Below are 24,380 nucleotides of genomic sequence, written 5' to 3'. Positions count from 1 at the left end.
AACACAAGAGTCAAGATATCGAAATTCTAAGCCTTAACGTTTCGTCAGTGTCAAAATCTTCTCCCTTACATTCTTCGATCTAATATTCTGTCTCTAAAAGATTTGTTACAAGTTCTCAGCTACATCATAAATCGAAGAGAGGTGACGGCAGGAAAACTGAATGTAGGAAGTGAGAGAGGTCAGAACAGAGAAGCGCTAGAGTCGAGTACAGAGAGGACGACTCCAAAAATGTAGAAACTGTCTCCATCATTGACTACTAGCGAAATTTCGCACGGCCTCTGTAATTATTGAACCTCGTTCAGTACATTTACGAAGAGGAGCTAGGGAGGGCGGAAGTGGTGGCTTGCCTGTCGAGCTAAACAGGAGGGGAAGGCGGTGTGGGTGGAGGTGGATCAGAGCAGAAAGGTGCCCAATGCCACTTCCCCTACTCCATCTGCTGTCAACAACACTCCAGCGCGCCACGTAAAGAAAAGGCAGGCGTGGCAACGACAGGTTCCGAGGGAAGCCGAGCGCCGCCGAGGAACGGACGCTCGTGGCGACCTTGGCGACTGGCGCGCAAACTACGCAGTTACAAACTGGCTAGCTCCTCGTTTATTGATAAAACGGCTGCCGAGCGTGCGCACAGCTAGACAGTTACACGCCGAGCTGTGGGGTTGATCCGTGTCGCGAGAGCCCAGCCTACAGTCGATACAGACCGATCTGTTCTCGCAGCAGCCTCAGTGGAGATCACGGCGGTAACAGCCTCCTGTCCCCCCTCTCGGCCCGCGGAGCCTTTGCGGTGTTGCCAGTGGTGCGTCCTCTGCGGGAGACGCTGCTAAAAAGATCGAGGCCCCAACAGTCAGTGGAGTTGTGTACGCCGACGAGAGCAAGCAGCAGAGATCGCAAGACGCGCTGTAGCCACCCTGCGCCTTAGCCCTTCCCCCTCATAAGATGTCCGCGTCCCCCGTGGCCAGACAAGCGACGCAGTGCCAGAGCATCCCTTCGAGGAGGGTCGTTATAAACGACGCATCTCAGCTGCCCGCAGACTACTCGTCCACTCCAGGAGGAACGCTGTACTCGACTACACCTGGTGGTAAGATATTTCATAACCGGTCATCAGACTAGTAGTCACTAGCTCGCACAATCATTGCTTCTGCTGACACCTCCTTCCCCTCACCTCACCCTCCCCGAACTGTTTTGCTGGAAATCTTCGGTGATAATAGTGCCTCCAGTTTCGTAAGTACTACATCAGCCGGTTTAAGCGTCGGTGAAACTCTGAACAGCAGAACAAAAGCCAGCATTTCATAGCTTGCACGGTTACTTGCATCTCACTAATCTATCGCCAGGCAAAGACAGCTAAGTTAGTACTCAGAGATTTGTGTGTATACATCTTAAAAGCTTTGTCCAAACGTGATAGGCACCGAAATCATTCTTTACCGGTAGGACAGAGTATAATTACTACGATGCCCTGGTTATTTTCCTCTCTGCGGTTTAATGTTGTTGACCAATAGCCTACTTCTCGCGTTCGGGTTCTTCAATTCGTTCTAGTATTGTTACTCACTCTCAAAAGAGATATCGTATTCGAAACATATACTCCAGTTTATGGTAGACAGTGGAAATGTACTTTTTTGTTCTAACGTGTTATGAAGACTGTACAGTTGCATTGATGGATGAAATTACATGCGATTTTCTGATTTTTCGCATTACCGGTTACTGCGAACAGCGCTCGCTGTACAAAAAATAGCCTCGACGCAACACGTGGCCGGCGGATTAATGTGTATGTGCCAGTATCTGTACTTAGTTCTGAATTTAGTTCTTGTAATAAAAGTGTAATTAAGGAGGGAAACCAATTGCTTGGCGATTTAGCACATGATTTAGCGTCGATGCAACGCTTGGCTGGCGGATTAATGTGTATATATCTATAGTTTGCTCTGCATTTCGTTCCTGTGATAAAAGAGTAAATACATGGCCAAGAATTAAGGAGGGACATCACTTGCTTGGCGATAATATTTATGTATCGTTGTTTTCATTAGTTCTTGGTGTCTGTTCACAATAATTATAAAGGAAACAGAATCGGTCAGTCTTTTATATGTTTACACACATTTTCCTTACGGGCTACACTGTCGCCTGGAGATGAAAGTATTAGTGTATTACATCAGTAGTAACCCAGTATCTCAAGCGGCAAGATATTACGTATGTTTTTGTTCGTTTCGCAGTTTTTGTCAAGGTTTATGGTAAAAAATCTGAAGTGTAAACAATAAAATTTCTGTACTGATAACACTTATTTACAATTCTATTTGGACTAAAGGTGCGTAGCTGCCATTAGTACACATGCGCTACAAGCGATATGAAACGCTATAATTTCCCATCTGAAGACAGTGGGTCAGGTTCTCGAAACATGTCGTGTGGCGACTAAAGTTGTGAAGCGACATATATCTCGCCCACATGATTGTATCATTTCTCACGGCGTTGTTGCTATTGTGTTGCGTGACTGCAAACAGCTGTGGGAGTGCGAGAGAAGTGGAAGGTAGCTTTGTCGATTTATAGCAGCGTCACGTGACTGCGTGACCCGACCTGTGGATACTTATTCACCTGGCAGTTTAATTCTGTCCCCTGCTGTTGCATCGTGTGGAGGAAGAGTATTTACTTCTGCTATTGCATTAACACTTAGGAGGTTACAGGTGTGCCTGTACTACTGGGAGACTGTGAGGCGCCTCATGGAGGTTACATATTTATTATTACCACTACCGTTGGATTTGATCATGCGCGTATTTGCAGATGAATTTTGAAAAAAATATATATATATATTTATGTAAATCCTTTTTGTATAGAATTTTTTCTGTTTCTATCCGTGCCAGGCACTTCAGCGGCTGCAGACATTGCTCCTCATGGAAATCGAATACTGGTCTTATAGCCTATATAAGTGCCAGTGTAAATTAAAAGGGAGTGCTGAAAAGTAACGCCTCAGAATTTTTTTTATTCTTTTCTCAATATCGGTCGGTTGAGGTGTTACTTGTCATGCATTTTACGCAGTCTATTTTACTTTCCCGCTTCGCCGACGCAAGTTCAGCCCCTGCCGCTAGAGCGCTCCGAATTGTAGCGTGTAAAATAACCTTGGCGTGTGACGTGGCGATGTGTATTATGTCGGTGCTTAAACAGCGTGCTGTAACGGAGTTTCTAAACGCAGAAAACGAGCCTGCAATTAAATTCCATAGTAGAGTGGAATCTGTGTACTGTAATGATTGACTCGACATCAATAATGGTCGACGTTGGAATGTTTGCGATCGTTATGAAGAAAAATAATATAGTACGTAAGCACCAAATATTAACTGTTCAGACGGTTAGTTTCACATGGTTGGACTGTAGCGAAGAACGTGTACAGCGTATTATTCAATTTGCAGTATTCTTTTATCATCAGTCAGTAAACATCCCACAAACAAGATTTGACTGAAGGCACGAGTTACGGCTAATTCATTGCCTTTTCTCTTGTACCGGCTTCTTTGGCTCTTACTGATGGGAGCAGCAAATTTTTTGTAGATCGACTGTATGTTACAGCCATAGGCCTCCGCCAGGGGGAGGAGCCACTTGCCCTCTGCCCCCCCCCCCCCTGGTGTAAAGAGCTAATATTCATTACAGAATCCCTAGACACCGTGGATAACCATAAATTCTCTCGGCTTTAATAAGTTCTTTGTGTCATCTATAAAATTTTGTTCATGTGGTATGACACATCTCGAAACCGTTGAGCTCAGTTACTTATATTAAAAATGGCTGTATCACAGTCTTGCCACCCGTCGTGGAAAAATTTCTGTGGACGACCATGGTTGGATAAAAGGTGTGTCCACACTAGACGTTCTCAGCACACTTGTGCTTGTTAGATTCGTGTGGCAGGGGACTCGCCTGCGTCCACACACACTACCCTCGCTGCTTGCCACGGTTTTTCTCGTGAGTATCCGCTCCGTACTCGTAGCCATCCAGTGCCAGCTTCCTAATTTAAAAATGGACGAAGTGGTTATAGCAAGTGGTGATACGCCTGTTAGCTCAGGAAGAAGATATAAGAAGACGTAACCTTGCCCAAAGAAAACGCAGGTGGTGGATGACCACAGTTTTCAGAAGCAGAAAAAGATAAAGTGGGAGTGGATTTGACGGATGACTTGCTTGTTGGAAACATACATTTCAAGACATTTTGCCGCTTGTCCGCATCTGATATTCAATATTTGATAAATTTGGCTGGAACGAAGATAGCGAAGGCTGACAGCAAATTTTGGAAACCTATACCGATTACTGAGCGGTTGGCACTTAGCGCTCAGATATTTAGGAACTGGCGATTCTACTGTAGCCTCAGCATTTTATTTAGTCTCCAAGCAAGTAATAATGAAATTTTGTTCCGGAAGTTTGTGTATCTCTTACTGGCAGCTCGGAGTTTCAAAATGTAAGTTAATAGTATATCAGGGAATAAAACAAAAAAATTAAAAATAACAAATGAACAGGGTCCAAAGTGTAAGCTGAGGAAGACAAAAAAGTAACGTAGCTGTGGAAGACAAACTAATAGGTACCGAACCCCATTAAGTTTGTGAATAATTTTTTTTATTCTTTTCCCAAAACAACTATTTTTTACTTACGTCTGTGTTGATTGTCTTCCGCGGCTGATATTTGCAGTGCAGAAATTCGAACGCTTTGAAAGCGAACCAATTTGGAGCGCTCGCTTCTTCGACCACAGCGCCAGACTTCCCAGGCTCATTTTTCTTCTGACGGACTTTCCTGTAAGTGGCTAATAAGCTGGTCATTTTCCTTTTTAATTCGGCCACATCCACGCAAAGTTCTGTCGCGATGGAATCCCATGCTTCACTTTTTTTGGATTTTATTTTGTAATGGGAGTTTGTGGCATCCCACAACACAGGATGTTGTTCATAAATATTTATAAATTTAATAGTGAAATCGTCGGTCCAATCCATTTTAAAAGAAAAACCAATGTCCACAACATAGAAAATGAATAATTCCAAGACCAAGCTGCACGAGTGCAGAGAGCCAACTGGTCAATGCAAGTTGTCGTCCACACCACTCGCGCAGCTCTCCGCGCATCCCTTTGATGTACCGACAACAGGCAAGCCATATGCTCGGGCGGATCGTAAGCCTGTTTCGCGGCGAGCCCTGAGAACCTACCTCCGTCCGTATTACTCGTAAGGCTCGCAAGCCTCTCAAGTACACGAGCCACAGGAGTAGTTGGACGCACCTTTACGATGCAGTGAATTTTATTAACCCTTGGCTACTATGGATGTTGACAGGAACACAATTACTACGGAGCGTTTTCTCTCTGACCGCTTTTTAATTTTTTTATGTATAAAACCACTGTTTTGCTGTATATACGTTACCATGATTTCCTGTTGTTCGTTACACTTCTTTGAAACAGACTTTATGGAGATTTCCATTTTTTAAACAATGCAGAATTTAAAACACTTTTAAAACTAAAACACAGTGAAATTTGCAGTTTATTTTATGCACTACTAAAAGACAGGACATAGTTACCTCTCTAGTCGCTCTTAGATTATCGTCAGGAAGATGTTACTGCATATTCGCAACGTAACTGTATGGAAAAACAAATTTCAGTTGTGGCAAATTGTATTTGGAATCTGCTTTGAGTTTACTACTCATCGTTTCAGCCTCGGGCGATTATTCCATCAAGGAAGAAATTTTGTCAAAAATTTATTTCGAATATGAAGACGAATGTAATTGCCTTATGTTTACTTCTGAGGCCCTGAATAAAACTTTAATTGCTTTCAGTCTGCATGCATTTCTCGGAGACTCTCTTATAACTCTCCAGCCAAATCGAAACACCACACTGTTGACACGGATATCTTGTTTTCCACTTCGTACAAGGACAACAAAAGGCTCATGTTTTTCGTTTTTCAAAAACTTGTTTCTGTATTTGAGACTCTTATCTGCAGAACAGCAAGTTTTGTCAGAGACCTTTCGGAATGTGCAGCAGTCCAGGCAGATAAAGACGATACTGGGTTGCTTTATTCTTACGTTAGTTACCTGCTTCTGTTTTCTCCATGGAAAACATACTTATGTTCTTACAGAAGAAGTACGCTTCTCTATCGTCATCAGATGTCACATCTTCATCACTATCCGTTTCCTTCTACTAATTAGCATCGTGATCACTAAATAATCGAAATCAGGTTCATTATCACTGTCGTCAAAGTCTTACTATGAGAATTCACTAAGGCTTTCTTGGACACCCACATCAGTCTCGCATGGAAAACGTTGCATAGAAGCTCTAGCTTTCCTCACCACGAAGAAACGATAACGTTCAACAAAAACACGGTGCACAAACACTACGGTACGTCTATGAGACCTCTGAAGGCCCAAAAATAAGAAAACAAATTGCAACAACGCTGCCAGATTTCTGGCACGTGTAGCTTGCCGGCGGTGCGTGAAGTATCACAAGACAAAAAACTAGCGGTCTGAGAGACAATCTATAGTAGTTAAGGGTTAAAGGTCCCCCTACCAGTTACTGAATTTGTGGAATACTGTATGAGGAAATGGCAAGTATTTCAAAGTTTTTGTAGGCACACACAGAAGTTAAAAGGATATATTAACGGCAGTACTGTTCTCACATTGCACACACTTAACACGATTTGAAGACGCCGATGGTGAGGCTTCGTTCTCTGTACGATGTTTTGCACATAATACATCATATCAGCATGGAGGACAAATATGTTATATCGCTTAGGGTTAATAAATTTGGTGCATTGTTCACATAAATTTCCGTCTTTTCACAAATACATGATCAGGGCGTCAGTACTGATAAAATATTTACTTACCATCGCAGTTACCTCGTAGGTCAGCTCATGTGGAACGTGCAGAGGCATAAACTTCCCCTCTCTCAGTTAACAATAGTTGCTTTAGATGACGCACCTGTAGTACCAGAAATAATGCAAACAAATTCATTCACCTTATTTCCATTTTTTCGCTTAGGAGGTTTCAGGCTCCTGCTTTCAGTACTGCTGCTTCGCGGCATATGTTTGACAATATTGAGGCACATCGTCATCTTTAAACACGATCTTTATCCAGTGTTTAAAATATGTAACCAAAATATAAATTTCATTTATAGACGCGTCGTTTTGCATATTTGCGAGTGCTTACCTTACTGTTCTCAACACAGTAGTCCTGTAGCTGGTACACCCATGGCACAAGGAACTGTCAGCTTCCACAACCTTGGTATCCCCTTGAAATGCTTCGAGAAAATAAATTGTCAATTCCCATTTTCCGAATTCACGTAAAACTTCAGCAGTTTGTTCATGATGCATAAAGACGGATTTTTGCGTGAAACACGAAGCATTCCAGCGAGTCTCAACGTGCTGCTTCGCGGTAGACAGCAACCGTGAGTCCTGCACGTGTTCATTCCTTTTCAAATAAGTTTCGTTGATTCCAACGATGGGTGAACATTACGACAATATTCCTGCAACCATTTTTCCTCGAGGGTGTGGCATAGAACAGTGCTGAAGGAGTGGTTGTTGTATGGAGACAACAGTTCTATTCGGACTTTTTCACATTTGCCACCATATCGGTAACGAACGTAACGTTCAAGAGGTGGCTTGTAAATATCCCTAACCTGCTCATGTTAGTTACTTTCGTCCCGTACATTTGTAGCACTTTTCTCCAACAACAGGGACTCGACATCAAGCAGGACCCGATTTTCGCACAGCAACTCTGACGATATTCAGTGCTTTATAAGAGTAAAATAACGCCCTTTATCTTACGCTTATGTTCAAGTTGTACATACGCTCGCACCATCCTCCATAACCTGCAGCATTTGGGGTACCACGGCCACACGGTGTTCGTCTGCTGTTTCTTTTTCATAGCGAGAAATTGTTGGTGAGGTGAAGAAGCGCATCTCTTGCGCTTGGAGTGGGTTACTGCGCTTCTATTTGTGGCAGTGTGTGCAAGATCTAGAAAGCATTCTCCTGCCCCTTAGATGAATGGCCACAGATCTTTTGTGCTCATTTTACACCCTTCTCCAAGACGCCGGAAGGTTGCCACTACTATTATTCTGACTAACTAGGAGAAGCTTTGCAGTTATTCAAGTGTCGCAACAGTCCACGAGTTTTCCTGCACATCACAACAAGGTCTAGTTGCTTTCAGTATCGTGAAGGAGTAGACCACACCGAAAACTTATAAAATTGTACCACAAAAGACCTTTTTGTGAAAAATCACCCAGGAACTGTACACGACGAAGAATATAAAAATTAGGGTGTACGAAGAGGGTGTTGAAACAATCCTAGACGATATAAAACTGTTGAGCGAAGTGTAATGAAAACTTAACTACAAAATTTGAGATCAAGTTTCATAAAAGAGCTCAGAAAGGTAGAGGCTTTAGAAAGGAGCAGAAAAAAGGACGAATTGTATAAACCAATGAAGAGTTCCATGTACTAAGTTCATTATTGTATTACTTTTTACTGTGATACACCTCTTATTTTACATTACGCGTTATCTTTTCTTTACAGAGGCTCAAGAACAGCCTCTTCCTAGCATATCGAACCTTCACGATTCCCAGAGGAGTGCAGGCGATTCACAAAGCTGTTAACGCTCGAGTGTGACCTGTCATTCCCGCTTTGTTTCTGCTACTCGTTTCCTTGTTGCACCGACCCCTTCGACACTCGGCCTTGCACGGCTACCCGAAAGAGCCGTGGGTCTCGAAAGCTCATAGGGGCTCGCTCCCGCTGTCTGCTCCCGGTACAACTGAGCTCGACTCCCCCCCGGTGCGGGCAGCAGAATGGGGCGGTGGGCCCCAGGAGGTCTCTGGCGAGTAAAGGTGGATTCACACTTGATGGAACGTCACCGTCACCTCGAAAGATTCTCCTATGTAATTCAAATTATGGCATTCACACACGCCGTCAACGGAACGTCATTGACACGTAACGTCAACGTTTCTCGGGAAGAATGTTTCGACGAGCCATTCACGGAGTCACGTGATATATTTCTCAGTTGCTGCCGGGAAGTGACACTCCCATATTTGTTTTGTTTAGTTCAGCAAAACGGTCCATGTAGACATACCTTAGGCAAATCATCAGCTTCTGCCATGATGATATTGAACACCTAAATCTTCCACTTCTCTTCGTAATTTTTTTTTTTTTGTATCTTGCTTAATAGGTAAAAAACCGTTGTTTATACGTTCTGAAATATTTATAGAACGATGACTCCTAATCGTCCAGCCCCTTGTGAAAAGTGTGGAATTCCCCTTCACAGTCTCGATTTTTTAACATTTTTTTTAATCACACTCTTATTGCTCGTTGCCCCTGTTCCTCATCATGGAGTGCAATAGCAATCATTGCGAGCTGCTTTAAACTAAATTTCGACATTTTATTACGGGCTACCATGAACTACGACGTTGACGTGCCGTGAAGTATGAATGCTCAGGAATTCCTCTGAGCCTTGACCATTACGTGACGGTGACGTTCCGACAAGTGGAAATCCACCTTAAATGTGGCGCGATGCACGGCTCTACTCGCGAGTCTCACAAGTAGAGATGGGCAAAACTGTTCTTTTCAGAGATTGGATCAGAACTGTTCACTCCCTGAAATGAATTAGCTCTTTTTCATGACTCACCACTCATTTACAATAGAAAATAAATGGAAGGCACATTGTCCTTTAAACTTGGTTTATTCCAGTACTACACCTGTATTTTGATCTTATTTGATCCTATTTTTAAGTAACACAGATAATGAGTAAGAATTTTGTATTGTTTATTGAAATTTCCACGATATGACAAAGTTTTTGATTATTGATTTATTTTGCACTATCGTGGTTTTTTGGGTGATCGGAAAATGTTGTAACTTGAGATTTACATTAACAATATATTTGGCTATAATGTATTAAAATTTCATTAACCTCATACAAATTCATCGCAAGCCATATATTTTTAAAGTGAACGTTTCCTTCCGAAGACGCCTAAAATCGCAAAATCCGTACCAGAATAAGAAAAAAAAATATATAAATTTGACTGTAAAACGAAAGTGCTGCATATAGCGTTACGCAGAATAAAACAAGGAAAATATTGGTGTATCACATTTTGCGATACGTTTATCGGTTCGCTCGTAATTAAAGCGTAAATTCGAGTGTCCATAATAAAAATCCTATAGTAAGAGGAGTCATCAGGAACCTAATGTAATCAGTGTAAACAAATAAAAGTAAAATAAAAACAATTGATGTATACATAACATAATAATGTAATATACACAGCGGTATTACTACAAAGAACAATATCCAGTAGGGACGAACTCCGATGCAGAGGTGCTGAGTCGAGCGGGTCGAGCCGCGAGCTGTATTACTGCGTGAGCTGAGACCGCAGAGACCAGAGTGACACCTGAGTCGCTTTGCTCAACGCTCTGGCTAGAGTCGAGACGGTGGGGTGAGCGTTGAGCGGGCGAGTTCCGAGGGTGGGGGGAGCGGTGAACTCACCCGCTCCGAAACAAATCGTCCGTTCCCTTGCGAGCAGATTGTTGCAAGTAGTTCCTATGTTATCCGCTAGGTGGCTCTCTGTCCTGTTGCTCTCATCAACTGCCCAGAGGGCAGGACGTGCGACTGAAACGATCGCCGACAGAGTGCGATGCGAAGTTAAGCTGCGCCAGACACTGCGCGCGGCAGACGACGCACATGGACGGCACAGCATATGTGAAACACAAAATCCAATGGGGCACTGCACAATGCAGGCAGCCAAGGTAGAAGCAGGGCAGAGGCCGGCGCTGGCTGTGTTGTGTGGCGTGCACTGTGCTCTGACCAGCAGAGGCGCTGCTGATATGCTCCGTCTCTCTCTCTCTCTCTCTCTCTCTCTCTCTCTCTCTCTCTCCTCTGCCGTGGGAAACGTTTGGAGCTACCGTTCTTTTTTTCTGAATCACTGATTGTTCACTCCTTTGAAAGATTCAACTCTATGAATTAGTTCATGAGCGCATCCCCCATCTCTACTCACAAGCTCACGCACCTAAACGTGTACATCGGGTGTAGTCAACCTTTTTTGCCTACCGCCCACTTTTGTATCTTTGTTAGCAGTAAAATTTTTAACTGTCCATCAGTTCTACAGTAATGATGACTTATAAAGTAAGAAAGTAACTTTGTGTTACAAAATTTATAAAGTATAGTTGCAGCAAGTAAAGCAAATAATAATAATAATAATAATAATAATAATAATTATTATTATTATTATTATTATTATTATTATTATTACTTACCGTACCAAGTACTTCGTCAGTATGTAATGAAACCCTAATGAAAATATCTTTAACTGTCCATCATCCATCATAAAAGCTAGAACGCCCACTGGTGGGCGGTAGTTTTACATGAAGACTGGTGTTTACCATGCCACTGTTATCCATAAACAGCCTGAAAGCACACAAACAGAAGACCAGCGCTCTTGTTCCTAATCAGCTTAAAACAATGACAGCATTATTATGGTCAAGAAATCGTCAAGAATCTGTCTCACTGGTAGTACTAAATAAAACTGAATTGAAAAAATTTATTCGGTATGCCATCTTTAACCAGCTGCAAGTAAAATATGAAGAAATAGAATTATGGAAATGTTATGCCTTAAATAGTAAATTACAGCACCAGATACTTTGCTTCCTGGGTAGTAGGCTACAACGCGTTTGAGAAGTTCATGTGTGTCTAGATATACAGATACTTGTCTCCTTTTTCGCGCAAAGAACGTACTCGCTGATATTAACAACAGAAAATTACAACTCGCGCAGCACTCGAAAATGGGAATAATTTCTGAAACACATCGTGCTAAGCTCGAAACATATAACTTGTGCAGTAACTTATTACTGTATTTGAATCATCACTGATTCAGTTACAAGTTTTCCAAAATAAAGTTACAGATATATACTGTTTCTAATAAAATCAGTTCGTACAACGTTTGAAACAATCGTTGCATTACGTGGTAGCGGCGTTTTGCTCATCGATAGTCACAATGTGTCGTGTACTTGTTTCGCGTCGACACTTTTGTCAACCGTCTAAGTGCTTATTCGAAGGGTGTAATTGAATACGTTCCTCATATAACACGCCATGAATTTTCCACTCGACATGGAGGAAAATTTCATTTATGTCACTGTTGTGCTTACGATAACGCAAATACTAATTGGTAATCCATGTTTACATTATTACCGTCAGCGACGGGACAGTAGTAAAACCGTAGACACGTGTGACAGTGCGGATACGGTGCGATTCTACGGAATCGTGCCCAATCGAGGCTACACTCGACCTTGGGTAAATGTCGCTGAAGTGCTGCTGTTTCAGCAAGAGTAACGGCACGCACGAGACGTTGAGATCTCACAGACAGCACGTGTTTTCCCTTTTCGGATGGGATGTACTAGACTGTGGTGAAAATTTCAGCTTTTGCTCATAAGTCAGTAAGTATATTTATACTGATTTTAAGAAATTTTAAGAGCATCATATACACTTCGCTAAAAGAAGTTTGACGGCACAAACGTAGGTGAGCTTACTGAAACTTAACCGTAAAAGAGGAAATTTCTTCATAGATCGTCTTAGTTAAAGGCTACCAAAAGATGTTATATCTTTTACCTTCCTTCGTTTAAAAACAAAGAAAGAGTTATTTTTGCTTTTTAAGTTTGCCTTGTTGAGTTATTCGTCACTACATATGATACAAACTAAAGCAAAAACATCGCACATTAAAAACTATTCACTGATTGGAACATTCTGTATTACTACAGCAGGAGAAAAACAAACCCGATGCTAAATGCCGAACCCGTATGTCAATGCTGTCGATCGCATACGATTGATGGAATTCTTCGGTATAGTTTATTTATGTTGAGTTACATACACTGTACCGACCGCGTGAAATATAATATCTAAGTAAATATAAGATCAATCTCAGAATCCTTATTTGTAGCGACTAGAATAGTTACCTCGTCACAGGGCGTAAGATATTGGAAAAACTTTTGCGAAGTGAACGCTATTGCACATTAGTATTCCAAGTCACGAAAGTCTTCAGTACCGTAATCAAAATTAATATTTCGCGCCTCAAGCTATCGTTCGGTCTCCTCTATAAGCCTACAGTACTTTCTTGTGAACCGAAACCTTTGTAGTAATACTCTGAATGCAGCGAACATTATACCGTGCTAAACGGTACTCAGTTAAGTGGACGACTCTGCAAAATCCTTGATAAACAGGATACTCTTAAGTACGTTTGCTCCTGCTTTCTGCCTTTGACCTTCGCGTAGTGGCGAGCAGTAAACTGCGAACAGTTAGCAAACCAACACAAACAACGACCTTGGGATTACTCGAATGTTCTTTTTTGGTAGGAGCGGTAAACAAACGCGGAGACAGAAATAAAACTTGCAGAGAGAGAGAGAGAGAGATAAACGAAACGGAGCAAACATGGCGCGATTCGAGGTGTAGCTTCGACCACGTGGCCCGAACCGAAGCGCTCGAGCTAGAATATAAATTCGTATTGATCGTTGCCTTATATTGCTTTACGACAATAATAATTTAATGTGCTTTTTGTCATTCTGGGACTCTAAATAGAAAAAAATAATTTGGAAATTATTCTGCGTAACTTGTAGTAGCGTAAGTACACTTCACCTTATTGTATGCGAAAGATGTTTTCGACTTCTTTCCTTTCGTAAGGCAGTGCATTATACACGTGGAGGCTGTTTTCTAATGTGCAGACTGAAGTGGTAGAAAACTGATGATGTAACTGTAGGAGAAAATTTCTCATACTTTAGGCTACAGAGAGTTTGGGGAGGTCTTTGCCGGAGTTAAACCATGTGTAAATTTTCACTGCATTTATTTGACTTCGTATTACTTTAACTCATTTACCCACATAGGTGCAATAAAATTTTCACACTTGCGCTAAATTATCCCGCATATGTGCAATAAAGTTTTCACACTTGCGCTAAATTATAACAGCAGGTAATAAACGCTGTTGAAAAACTTAAGCTGTGTAGATTAGCAAAATCAGTCACTTGTTTATAAATACAAATTAACAACACCTACGGTATTATTAATTTTTAAATAAAATATTCAGCTCTCTCAGTAATGCTTCCCTGTGGGTATAACGACGTATATAAGCAGGATAGAATAGGAAATCACATTCTACAGTTGGTGTGTGACATTCAACACAGCTGCGGATCTTTCATATCCGTGGCACAATAGAAGTGTAATGAGTGCTCTAGCTGTTTAGAAGCCCTTTTCCATTGTAATTTTTTTCTCTTTCCTATGTCCTGTTTCCATCATGCTTTTGAAAAGTGGATTTGATTTTTACAGAATAGATGTGTGAACTCATGGGAAGAATGCTGCGTTTGCACATTTTGGTGTTAAAGCAATTACCTTAACAAAACCAATAGAATCACTTGGCTCAAGAATCATAACAGCTTCTGTAGTCCATGTGGACTGTACTTGTACACAACATTTTTTGTGAAACAATAGAGTACATTCCTCATAACCAAAGTGATTTGCATTTATTTTGCCACAGGTTTTTAGAAACTAGGTCGAGGACAGTCATCAACATCAACATCAATTTCTTTGCCTGAAATGATTCTGGCTTAATAGTGGAGCAAATACCCACAGCAGAAAATTCCGAACATTGTATCACATCAAACATTCATGTTGGTTGTAAAAAATGTCACTACACCACAGATTCATTTTGACACACAGCCAGTGAACCCAGATGATTTTCATGGGTTATTTGTGCTCTGTGACACAATCTGATGATGAATATGTATATGTGGGCAGTATGTGCTTGCATTTTGCCGGCCGGAGTGGCCGAGCGGTTCTAGGCGCTCCAGTCTGGAACCCCGCGACCGCTACGGTCGCAGGTTCGAATCCTGCCTCGGACATGGATGTGTGTGATGTCCTTAGGTTAGTTAGGTTTAAGTAGTTCTAAGTTATAGGGGACTGATGACCTTAGAAGCTAAGTCCAATAGTGCTCAGAGCCATTTGCACCATTTTTTTGTGCTTGCATTTTAATCATGGATGATCATTGTACACAACTACCTCACAACCAGGACAGCAGTGAACAAAGCCCTGAACATTCTTCAATACTTAAATATTAAATGCAAATGGTAATACACGTTTGAGTTCACTTTCATCGATGTACTCACCATTACACTTGCAGTGTCATTTGATTTTAATGAAATATTGTTTTGTAGGATGCAGATTGAATTGTTCTCGAAACTACTAAAATGGAAATTCCATCAAAGATGTACCACACCATCTTAATTTGGCTAACGTAATGTTGAATTGTCCGGATCTTAAAATAACACTTTACGAATTGAAGATGTCATGCATAGTTGCTGACATATTGCCTGTAGGTTTCTGTCTTAGGTTCTGAGACCAAGGTTTGTTCAACTATTTTCCTCATATTTCACCACTACGTGTGTGCCAAAGTCTGCCACCAGCAATGGAGGATTAACCTTTAACAATGCCAGTCACTTTTGCTGATGAAACGCCACAAAAATTATTAAACAGATGTCAGCTGAAGAAACAGAGACAGAAGCCAACAGGCAGTACATCAATTTTCAAAGAACGTTAATTTTGGAAATTAAGTCGCTTACTAAAACTAGATTACTTCTGAATGTTCCTACTTTCAGAAATTCTAGATTCAGTAAAGTTTTAGAAGTGTATTGTGTTTGTAATCTAGGGAAAGTCTTTGGAGACAAGCTGTGTGATACATTTAGTCACCTTTGCACATACATGAAACTACTTCACCCAGAATAGCCAACCAACCTTTAAATCACATTTTAGCCATAATACTCTTAAAGCATCTGATAATCGCGTAGTTCATGATGCCCTTCATATAGTTTGAAAGTGCAGAGTAAAAGAAAATCATATCTATTATATCTGCTGTTTGTTTCAGGCACAAGAATTGTGTACGACAGGGCATTCCTGATGCAGCTGAGGAACTCCCCATTGGCACGCACACCACCAAAGAACCTCTCAAGTATTCCAAGTGACCTCATCAAGGGAGCTAATGTCCCTAAGGATGACATCAAATCAGGTTCGTGATAATCTCAGATTTATGTGCATATGAGTGTGTAGCATGAATGGTTGAATTATGCTTTCATGTAAGAAGTGTTTAAACATTTTCATCTATAGATTTAAGTTGCATAGTGTTGTGGAACACATGGAAAACGATACTAAAGTATACTGCCAACGGTTCTTTCAGTTCATATCACATCTACAGTGTGGTCACAATTTCCATTTATATAGCCCTCTGTGTGCTGTAACTCATAGTTTTATCCCAATGAATTGTGCATGAACTGTATGAAGGACACTTCAGTATAGCACAAGATTTCTCACTGCAAACGATTTCTTGTAAGCCTGTAAATATTTTTTTCTAATGAAATTAATATTACAGTAGTTCTTTGTCAGTGATTGTCTTTTCAGATTTTCGGAATTTTCCTAGTAAATTCACAGGAGTTAAACATATCATTGTGTGAGATACCTTGACCCAGGCACATTTGAGATCCATTGTTAATGCTAACTGCTATAAATTCCCTTCCTTTGCCCCCACTACCCATTCTGAGTATTATTCCAAGGTAATGTCTTATAAACAACTCTTGTTTTTGATAATATTCTTCTAGGGTGTGCAGCCAGATCATAACATCACCTTGACACAATATTTCAGCGGTCCACCTGGCTGCCATCTTCAGGTGAGTGTGCTGGTACACAATCTCGCCCGAACTGTATGAATCCTCCGGTGAGATCGTGTACCAGCACTCTCACCTAAAGATGGCGGCCAGGTGGACCGTTGAAATATTGTGTCAAGGTGACGTTATGATCTGACTGCACACCATAGAAGAATATTGTCAATTATTATGCTGGGAAAGCCTTCATAATGACAACTCCTGTTTTTCCTCTTTCTTATTTATTTTCATGCTTCTTCCACTCTGGAGCTGTTAGTGTAGTAGTCCAGTCAATGAAAGAAAATTAGTGAAAAATTGACGTAGTCGCAGGTTTTTGAATAGGTGTAGGGAGAAATCCTGGCCAGTGGGATGTGAACGTTTCTTCCGGGGGGGGGGGGGGGATGGTATGTTATAGGTCAGTTTCATAATTTTTTGGAGGATAGAAGTGTGGAGGAAGATGGGCCACTTGATTGTGGTCATTTGGTGTACTTGCCTCCTCATAGGTGTGCAACTGGAAGAGCAAGCACATGATTTCCTACTCTTATCTACCCCACTATGTCACAAGAAGCAACTACAGGCTGCTTAACAGAGTTATACCGATTCTCCATTGTGTGCCTTACAAATCACTGGCAATGCAGTACGCAGACATACCTGGGGATGTTTACTTTCCAAAAAATGCATTAGGACTACATGGTGTACAGATACTAACACAAGACACACATATGATGGACAGAATCTATAAACACTGTTCTACACTGCTAGAGGGGAAATCGATTCATAGTCATCCCATACAACAACTGTAGCTTTCTTTCAGGAAAGCAAATTCTCTTGCCGTAAGTGCTGCTTGCTTTTCATTTTGCAGACACTCTTAACTACCAAGCATTTCCTGTCCAGTTCTATTATGTGAGTAGATAAAATAACACCACTGAGCTACTGTTAATCTAGTGGAGTTATTTTCAGTCTATTAAATAAATACTTATTTGCAGCTGGTAAGTCAGCTTTTATGCAAAATGTGTTCCTGTAAACAATGGCTGAGAGAAGTGTGTAATTTGTGAGGATCATGTTGTGTTGGTGGGAAAAGGAGTGGATTGGTAATTGTAGCACCTCACTGCTGTCTATCATTGAGAGCATTTTGTGAAGTCATCTAATGTTTTTGTTGCTTGATAGTGAATTAATGTTTGATCAGGAAGATACTGCACTTCTCTCACCATTAATTGTGTTACTGGTAGACTGTATAAATCTCTTCCATTCAGTAGTTGTTTGCACTTTAAATATGGCTGCAATGAGTGGAGTCACTTATTACACATCCACAGTATATCTTCCAAGATGGGTGTGAGTATGTCTGGTGGAATGGGACTGATTATGTTCGCGTCTAGAACAATAAACTGATGTAAAGCATTGCCATGACTTACAATGATATAGCTGAAGTTCAATAACACCTAGGTGACCTATATCTGCTGAAGAGGGAGACAATTTAAGCCTCTGGGCCTCTTCAGATGTCAGGGAGTGCTGTGAAAGTATTCCAGCCAGTGTTACTGGAGACAATGAAACCAACAGCACGTTACACTTGTGACAGGCTCTTCAGTATGGTAGACAGTTGACAGCTCCAGCTATTGTCCTTTTTTACATAACAGCTCATTTAACAACGGCAAATAAGTACTAATAAACTGAAAGTAACTCCACTATACAAACACAAGCTTAGTGAAGTTATTTTTATCCAATCAGCTGAAAGATCTGCACAGTAAATTTTGGGGAGGTATAGTCTGTGTGCAAAACAAACGGTCAGCAGCACTTGTGTTGGGGGAAGTTGCTACAGCTGCCGCACTGGATAACTAAGAATCAGTTTCCTCTACAGCAGTGTACAACAGTGTGCATAAATATACAAAGAGTCTGTCCTTATGCATTAGTATCTGTGTTCCATTTAGTGTTAATGCATTTTGTGTAAAATAAATACCCCCAGGGCGTGTCTGCACAATATGTTGCCAGTAATTCCTAAGGCCCGCTGCAGAGGATCAAGGTTCGCTGCGGAGGATCAGTATAACTTTGTGAAACACCCTGTAGTTCCTACTTGAGAAAAAATAAAGAGGACCTTTTTTTCTAAGATAGTTAATGCAGTTAAATTTTCTATTGGGAAACATTTTTGTTACAATCAGTGGTTTTTGAAATATTAAAGAAAATGATAAAAAATTACCTTCAAACAACCTCCCACATGCATGCTCACATCCCACTGGACAGGATTTTTAGTATGTTGCTTATGACATTCTCTCCTACCACTTCACAAAAATTTGGAACTACACGTTTCTCTGTTTCCTGATCATCATCATCAGTTATCTGCTATATTAGCAGGTCCTTTGCCTCTCCATTTTCTGCGATCCATTGCTTCCTTCTTAAGGCTGCTGTATGTTGTACCGTCCATCATGTCATCCAGTATCTGGAATCTCTTCCTTCCTCGCTTTCTTTTCCCTTCTACATAACCTTCTAAAACTGTTTTTATCAGTCCGTCATTCTTTCTTAATATATGCCCAATCCAATTTCTTTTTCTTCTCTTTATTACATCTAGTAACTGCCTTTTCTCTCCCACTCTTCTCAGTACCTCTTCATTTTTTACTCTGTCCATCCAACTTATTCCTTCCATCTTCCACCATGTCCAGATCTCAAAAGCCTCCAGCCTTTCTCTGTCTTTTTTCCTCATAGTCCATGTTTCAGCGCCATATAGAAGAACACTCCATACAAGACATTTTATGAGTCTCTTTCTGAGTTTTCTGTCCATACCGCTGCAGAAGATTCTCCTTTTCTTATAAAACGCCTCTTTTGCCATTGCTATCCTTGTTTTAATTTCTGTGGTGCACTTCCAGTCGGTGTCTATCCTGCTTCCAAGATACTTAAAATTTTGCACCTGTTCTAGTTTTTCTCCATTCAGCACAATTTTTAGTTCCTTATTTCCTCCTATTGCCAATACTTTTGTTTTATTTGTGTTAATTTTCATTCCATATTTTTTTCAGTTAGTTGCAATGGTGTCCACCAAATCCTGTAATTCTTTTTCCCCTGTGGCTAGAAGGACCATGTCATCAGCAAATCTCAAGCACCCTACTCTTCTTCCTCCAATTTCTACTCCTTTGTCATCTAATGAGCATTGGTCAATCATATTTTCCAAGTACAGGTTGAAAAGAGTAGGTGATAAACAGCATCCTTGTCTTACTCCTTTCCCTAGTCTGATCCAGTTCGTACTTTCTCCTCTCACTTTAACTGAAACTTTTTGATTAAGGTACAATGAGTTTATAAGTCTTCTGGTTTTCCAGTCCACTCTCTTTTCCCTCATAATAGTCGCCAGCTTGTCCCAAACCACATTGTCAAATGCCTTTTCTAAATCGATGAAGCACATATATAGGTCTCTTCCTTTTTCAATAAACCTTTCTCCTAAGATTCGTAGGAGCCCTATTGCATCTCTGGTGCCCGTATTCCGTCTAAAGCCAAACTGCTCCTCGCCGAGATTCTCCTCTATTACTTTTTCAAGTCTTTTATTAATTATTCTTAACATCACTTTGGCTGCATGTGAAATGAGGCTGATTGTCCTGTGCTCGCTGCATTTCTTGGTTCCTTGTTTTTTTCGGCAATGGAATCATTACTGTTGTCAAAAAGTCCTCAGGCCATTCACCACTGTCATATATTTTATTACATAACCTCAATATTTCTCTTATTCCATTGTGGTTCAAGCATTTTAGTATTTCTCCCGGTATTGTATCTGTACCTACTGCTTTGCCATTTTTCATTGCAGCAATAGCAGACTTTACTTCTTCCATTATGATGGTCGGTCCTTTCTCTTCATCACTTACACTGTTGTGTGATTCAAGTTCCAGAGTTTCTGGTTTGCTATTTGTGTCACATAGCTCTTTTATATATTCTTCCCATCTCTGGAGGACATCGTCACGATCTTTATACACTACCTCTTCGTCTTTACTCAAAATTTCCATAGTAGCACTTCCTGCTCTGTTTTGTTCCCATGTCATAGTCTTTACTCTGTTGTATAGTAAGTCGTATCTTCCTTTCCTGTCCAGTTCTTCAATTTCATCACATTCCTCTTTTAGCCATTTTTTCCTAGCCTGCTCTGTTTCTCTTCGCAGTTCGTTATTTAACCTTCGGTATATCTTTCTTGCATCTTCAGTGTTCTTGATTTTCAATGTTCTTCTCTCCTCCATCTTGGAAATCATTTCTTGTGTGACCCATGGTTTTTTTGACCTTTTCCCTTTTACATATCCTATATTTTGCTGTCCTGCTTTAATGATTCCTTCTTTCAGCATATTCCAGTACTCGTTGGCATTATCAGGTGCTTCTTTGTCTCGTAATGTGTTTAGAAAGTCCCGAGACAGCATTTCTGTAATTTGTTCTTTGTTGGACCTTATCTTCTCTAGATCCCATTTCTTCACCATTGTCGCCTTTTTCAGTTTTTTCATTCTTATTTCTATTTCTGCCATAAGTAAGTTGTGGTCACTATTAATATCTGCACCTGGTAATGTGTGCACCTTCTTGATTCCATTCCTGTATCTTTCTTCTACCAGTATAAAATCGATTTGGTTTCTATATTTATCCCCTGGTGATTTCCAAGTGTAGAGCCTCCTCTTATGGTTCTTGAACCATGTGTTTGCCACTATCAGCTGCCTTTCCCTGCAGAAGTCAATTAACCATTCACCTCTGTCATTTCTCTTTCCAAGACCATGACTGCCTACTATGTTTCCCTCTTTCCCTTCTCCCACAATGGCGTTCCAGTCTCCCATTACTATTTTGCAGCATTTTTTATTTTCGTCCATTATTCTCTCTATTACATTGTACGTTTCCTCTACAATTTGGTCATCATGTTCTGAAGTTGGCATATACACCTGGACAATCAGTAAATCTTTTTGTGCTCCTTTCAGCCTTACACCAATAACCCGGTCATTTGCATAGTCTACATATTCCACACATTTAGCCAATTCCTTTGTCATAATCATTCCTACTCCATTAATTCCTTTTACTTCTCCTCCTGAGTAGTAGAATACATATTCATCTGACTGCAACTCTCCATGTCCATTCCATCTTACTTCAGCAACTCCTACGAGGTCCATATGATTCTTTTCCATCTCTCTTTTAAGGTTTTCTAGTTTTCCTGCTTGTAGCAGAGTTCTGACATTCCAGGTACCAATTCTCGTTTTGATTTTTTGCCTCCTTTCAAGTTGTCCCCCCCGGAGATCCGAATGGGGGACTATTTTACCTCCGGACACTGATTTAACATGAGAGGAAGCCATTTTTTGTGCATAAAATGGAGACTGCATTATGAAGGGAAGATAATCTGCGGTGGTATTCCATTGCCTTCCGCAGTTCTGGAGGCCGCCCCTAACATGGGATACAGACGCCTTTTGCAGCCGCCCGCTCCGGGTCAGACGCTGCATGAGAAGTATAGGTTGGAAAATGAAAGACCCCTAGCCCTCGAAACCTAATAGCGTCAGGGTCGGAAAAGAACAAGAGCTGGCCGAGGGTGGCCAGATAGGAAAGATAAGAGTGAGGAGCCTGGCATAAGTAAGTGGAAGCAATGCCAGGACTCAGCTCGGGGCCCCGTGGTCGCCAGCCACGTATCACTAGGTGTGACTCCCTGAGGTTTCCTGATACAGTGTTTAAATGTCTTTTCCCATTCCATATTATGCACGACATAGCCTTTTACATTTTTCTTTTCGTGGAAACTGAAAGATCAATCGTATGTTTAAATTTGTCTTTCTTGAACCTATTCCACCTCTGTTTCCATGTATGCATATATTGATAGTGTGTGTGCGCGCGCGCGCGTGTCGGAGCCATTTGAACTCGCCCCTACAGCTGCGGGTAAGAATCGACTAGTCGGCTGGCCAGAACATTTCATAATGGCGATAGTCTCTTCTCTTCACAAATATTGTTCATGCAAAATCTGTTTTGATAAGAAGCCACATTCAGATAGAGTACATTACATTACATTAATACTTGTTCCATAGTTCATGACTATGACATTTTGTAATGATGTAGAGCATGTCAGTTTTTCACCTTTTTGCTTTGTGACCTACATTCTGCTTTGGGTGGAGTAGTTGTTTCAGCTCGTGTGGAATTGATTGCATTTCCAACAGAGTACTAAAAGTTTGTTCCCAACAGATAAGTACGATTCTCAGCCACATACAGGGTGACAATTATTGAACTGACCTGCTGAAATGTCTGAACATTGATGCTGTCGATAACCATCTGAATGGCTGTTTTCAGCTCTTTTGGGGTTATTGCTGTATACCTTGTATTTAATGTAGCCCACAAAAAGGAGTCGCATGTGTTCAGATCTGGAGAATATGCTGGTCAATTGAGGCCCATGCCAGTGGCCTATGGGTACCCCAGAGCCAGAATGCGGTCCCTAAAGTGCTCCTCCAGAATACCAAACATTCAGCTGCTTTCATGGGGTAGAGCTCCGTTTTGCGTGAACCACATGTTGTCGAAATCAAGAGTCATTTTGGAAAGTGGGAATGAAATCATCTTATTCCTTGACTGGATATTGCACACCACACAGTCGCCAGTTGAGGGTGAGGAGACTTCTTGATTGCGAAATGCGGTTTCTTAATCCCCCAAATGCACCAATTTTGCTTATTGACGAACCCATCCAAATGAAAGTGGGCTTGATCACAAAACCAAACAACTGTAAGCATACTAATTCCCATTGTGCCCCATGACCAACAGCCCATTTTGAATGTCCTAACGCAAACCGTTCACAACTTATGACGATTTTATTTCATATAGTTCAGTAATTGGGACCCTGTATGTAGCAGTTCACTGAAACAGGACACTTTTCCGGATAGACTGTTCAACCATTGCACAGAAAGGGAGGTAAGTCTGATGCTAAAAACTACTTCCCCAATCTTACTTCTGACAGCTTTATTCAAAATTTTTGAAATAGTAACATATTCAAGAGTAGCTTCCATATTTGTAAAAATTAATTACTAACAAAATGTCAATTTGGTTTTCAGATAGGCTTTTCAACAGAAAATGCTATATATGGTTTCACTGTTCAAATATTAAATGTTGTTAATAACTGAGCATCACCCATTGGGATTTTTAGTGATCTCTCAGAGGTTTTTGTCTGTGTGGATCATGAAATTCTTTTGGATAAGCTTAAATATTGTATGAGTGGGACCGTGCATAAATGTTCAGATCATATTTAACTGAAAGAATGCAGAAGGTTGAAATTAACAGTACATGTAACATGTAAAAATGGGCAGAGTCCTCTAACTGGGAAGGTATCAAGAATGGTGTCCTGTATTCTTAATACACAGGGTGATTCAAAAAGAACGCCGCAACTTTGAAAATCGAAAACTCTGCGAAGAAGAAAAGGGGAGCTGCACACTTTCTGTTGTCAATTGAGGGAGGCTCTGAAGTTTCATTTGGTTGCTCATTTGCTCACTAGGAGCACTGTTAGCCACATAACCTTCATTTATGTCGTTAGTGCAAGGATGGCAACTGCTCAACAAAAAGCTTTTTGTGTTATTCAGTATGGCAGAAGTGAATCAATTACATTTGTTCAGCATGCATTGTGAACCAAGTATGGTGTTCAACCTCCTGATAGGTACTGCATTGTATGTTGGTCTAAACAATTCACAAAGAAAGGGTGTTTGTGCAAAGGGAAAAGTTCTGGACAGCCATGCATGAGTGAAGAAAATGTTGGCTGTATTCAGAAAGCATTTGCTTGCAGTCCAGGAAAATCAACCCACCGAGCTAGCAGAGAACTGAAAA

The 24,380-nt window shown here is 41.0% G+C and overlaps 1 protein-coding gene across 1 annotated transcript in view; it reads left to right on the top strand.

Annotated features, from left to right (window-relative positions):
* Window positions 1–593: 593 nt before the first annotated feature.
* The window catches only part of LOC126458108 (eukaryotic translation initiation factor 4E-binding protein), a 28,036-nt gene continuing 4,249 nt past the window's right edge, over window positions 594–24,380 (top strand). The window contains exons 1-2 of the mRNA XM_050094937.1: window positions 594–1,072; window positions 15,848–15,988. Of these exons, the coding sequence (XP_049950894.1) occupies window positions 931–1,072; window positions 15,848–15,988 (283 nt within the window). The 5' untranslated portion in view covers window positions 594–930. The remainder of the gene's footprint in view (window positions 1,073–15,847; window positions 15,989–24,380) is intronic.

This window comes from Schistocerca serialis, chromosome 2, assembly GCF_023864345.2.
Source record: "Schistocerca serialis cubense isolate TAMUIC-IGC-003099 chromosome 2, iqSchSeri2.2, whole genome shotgun sequence".
Taxonomy (NCBI): domain Eukaryota; kingdom Metazoa; phylum Arthropoda; class Insecta; order Orthoptera; family Acrididae; genus Schistocerca; species Schistocerca serialis.
Note: the sequence above shows the minus strand (reverse complement) of the source record. Positions and strands in the feature narration are given on the sequence as shown.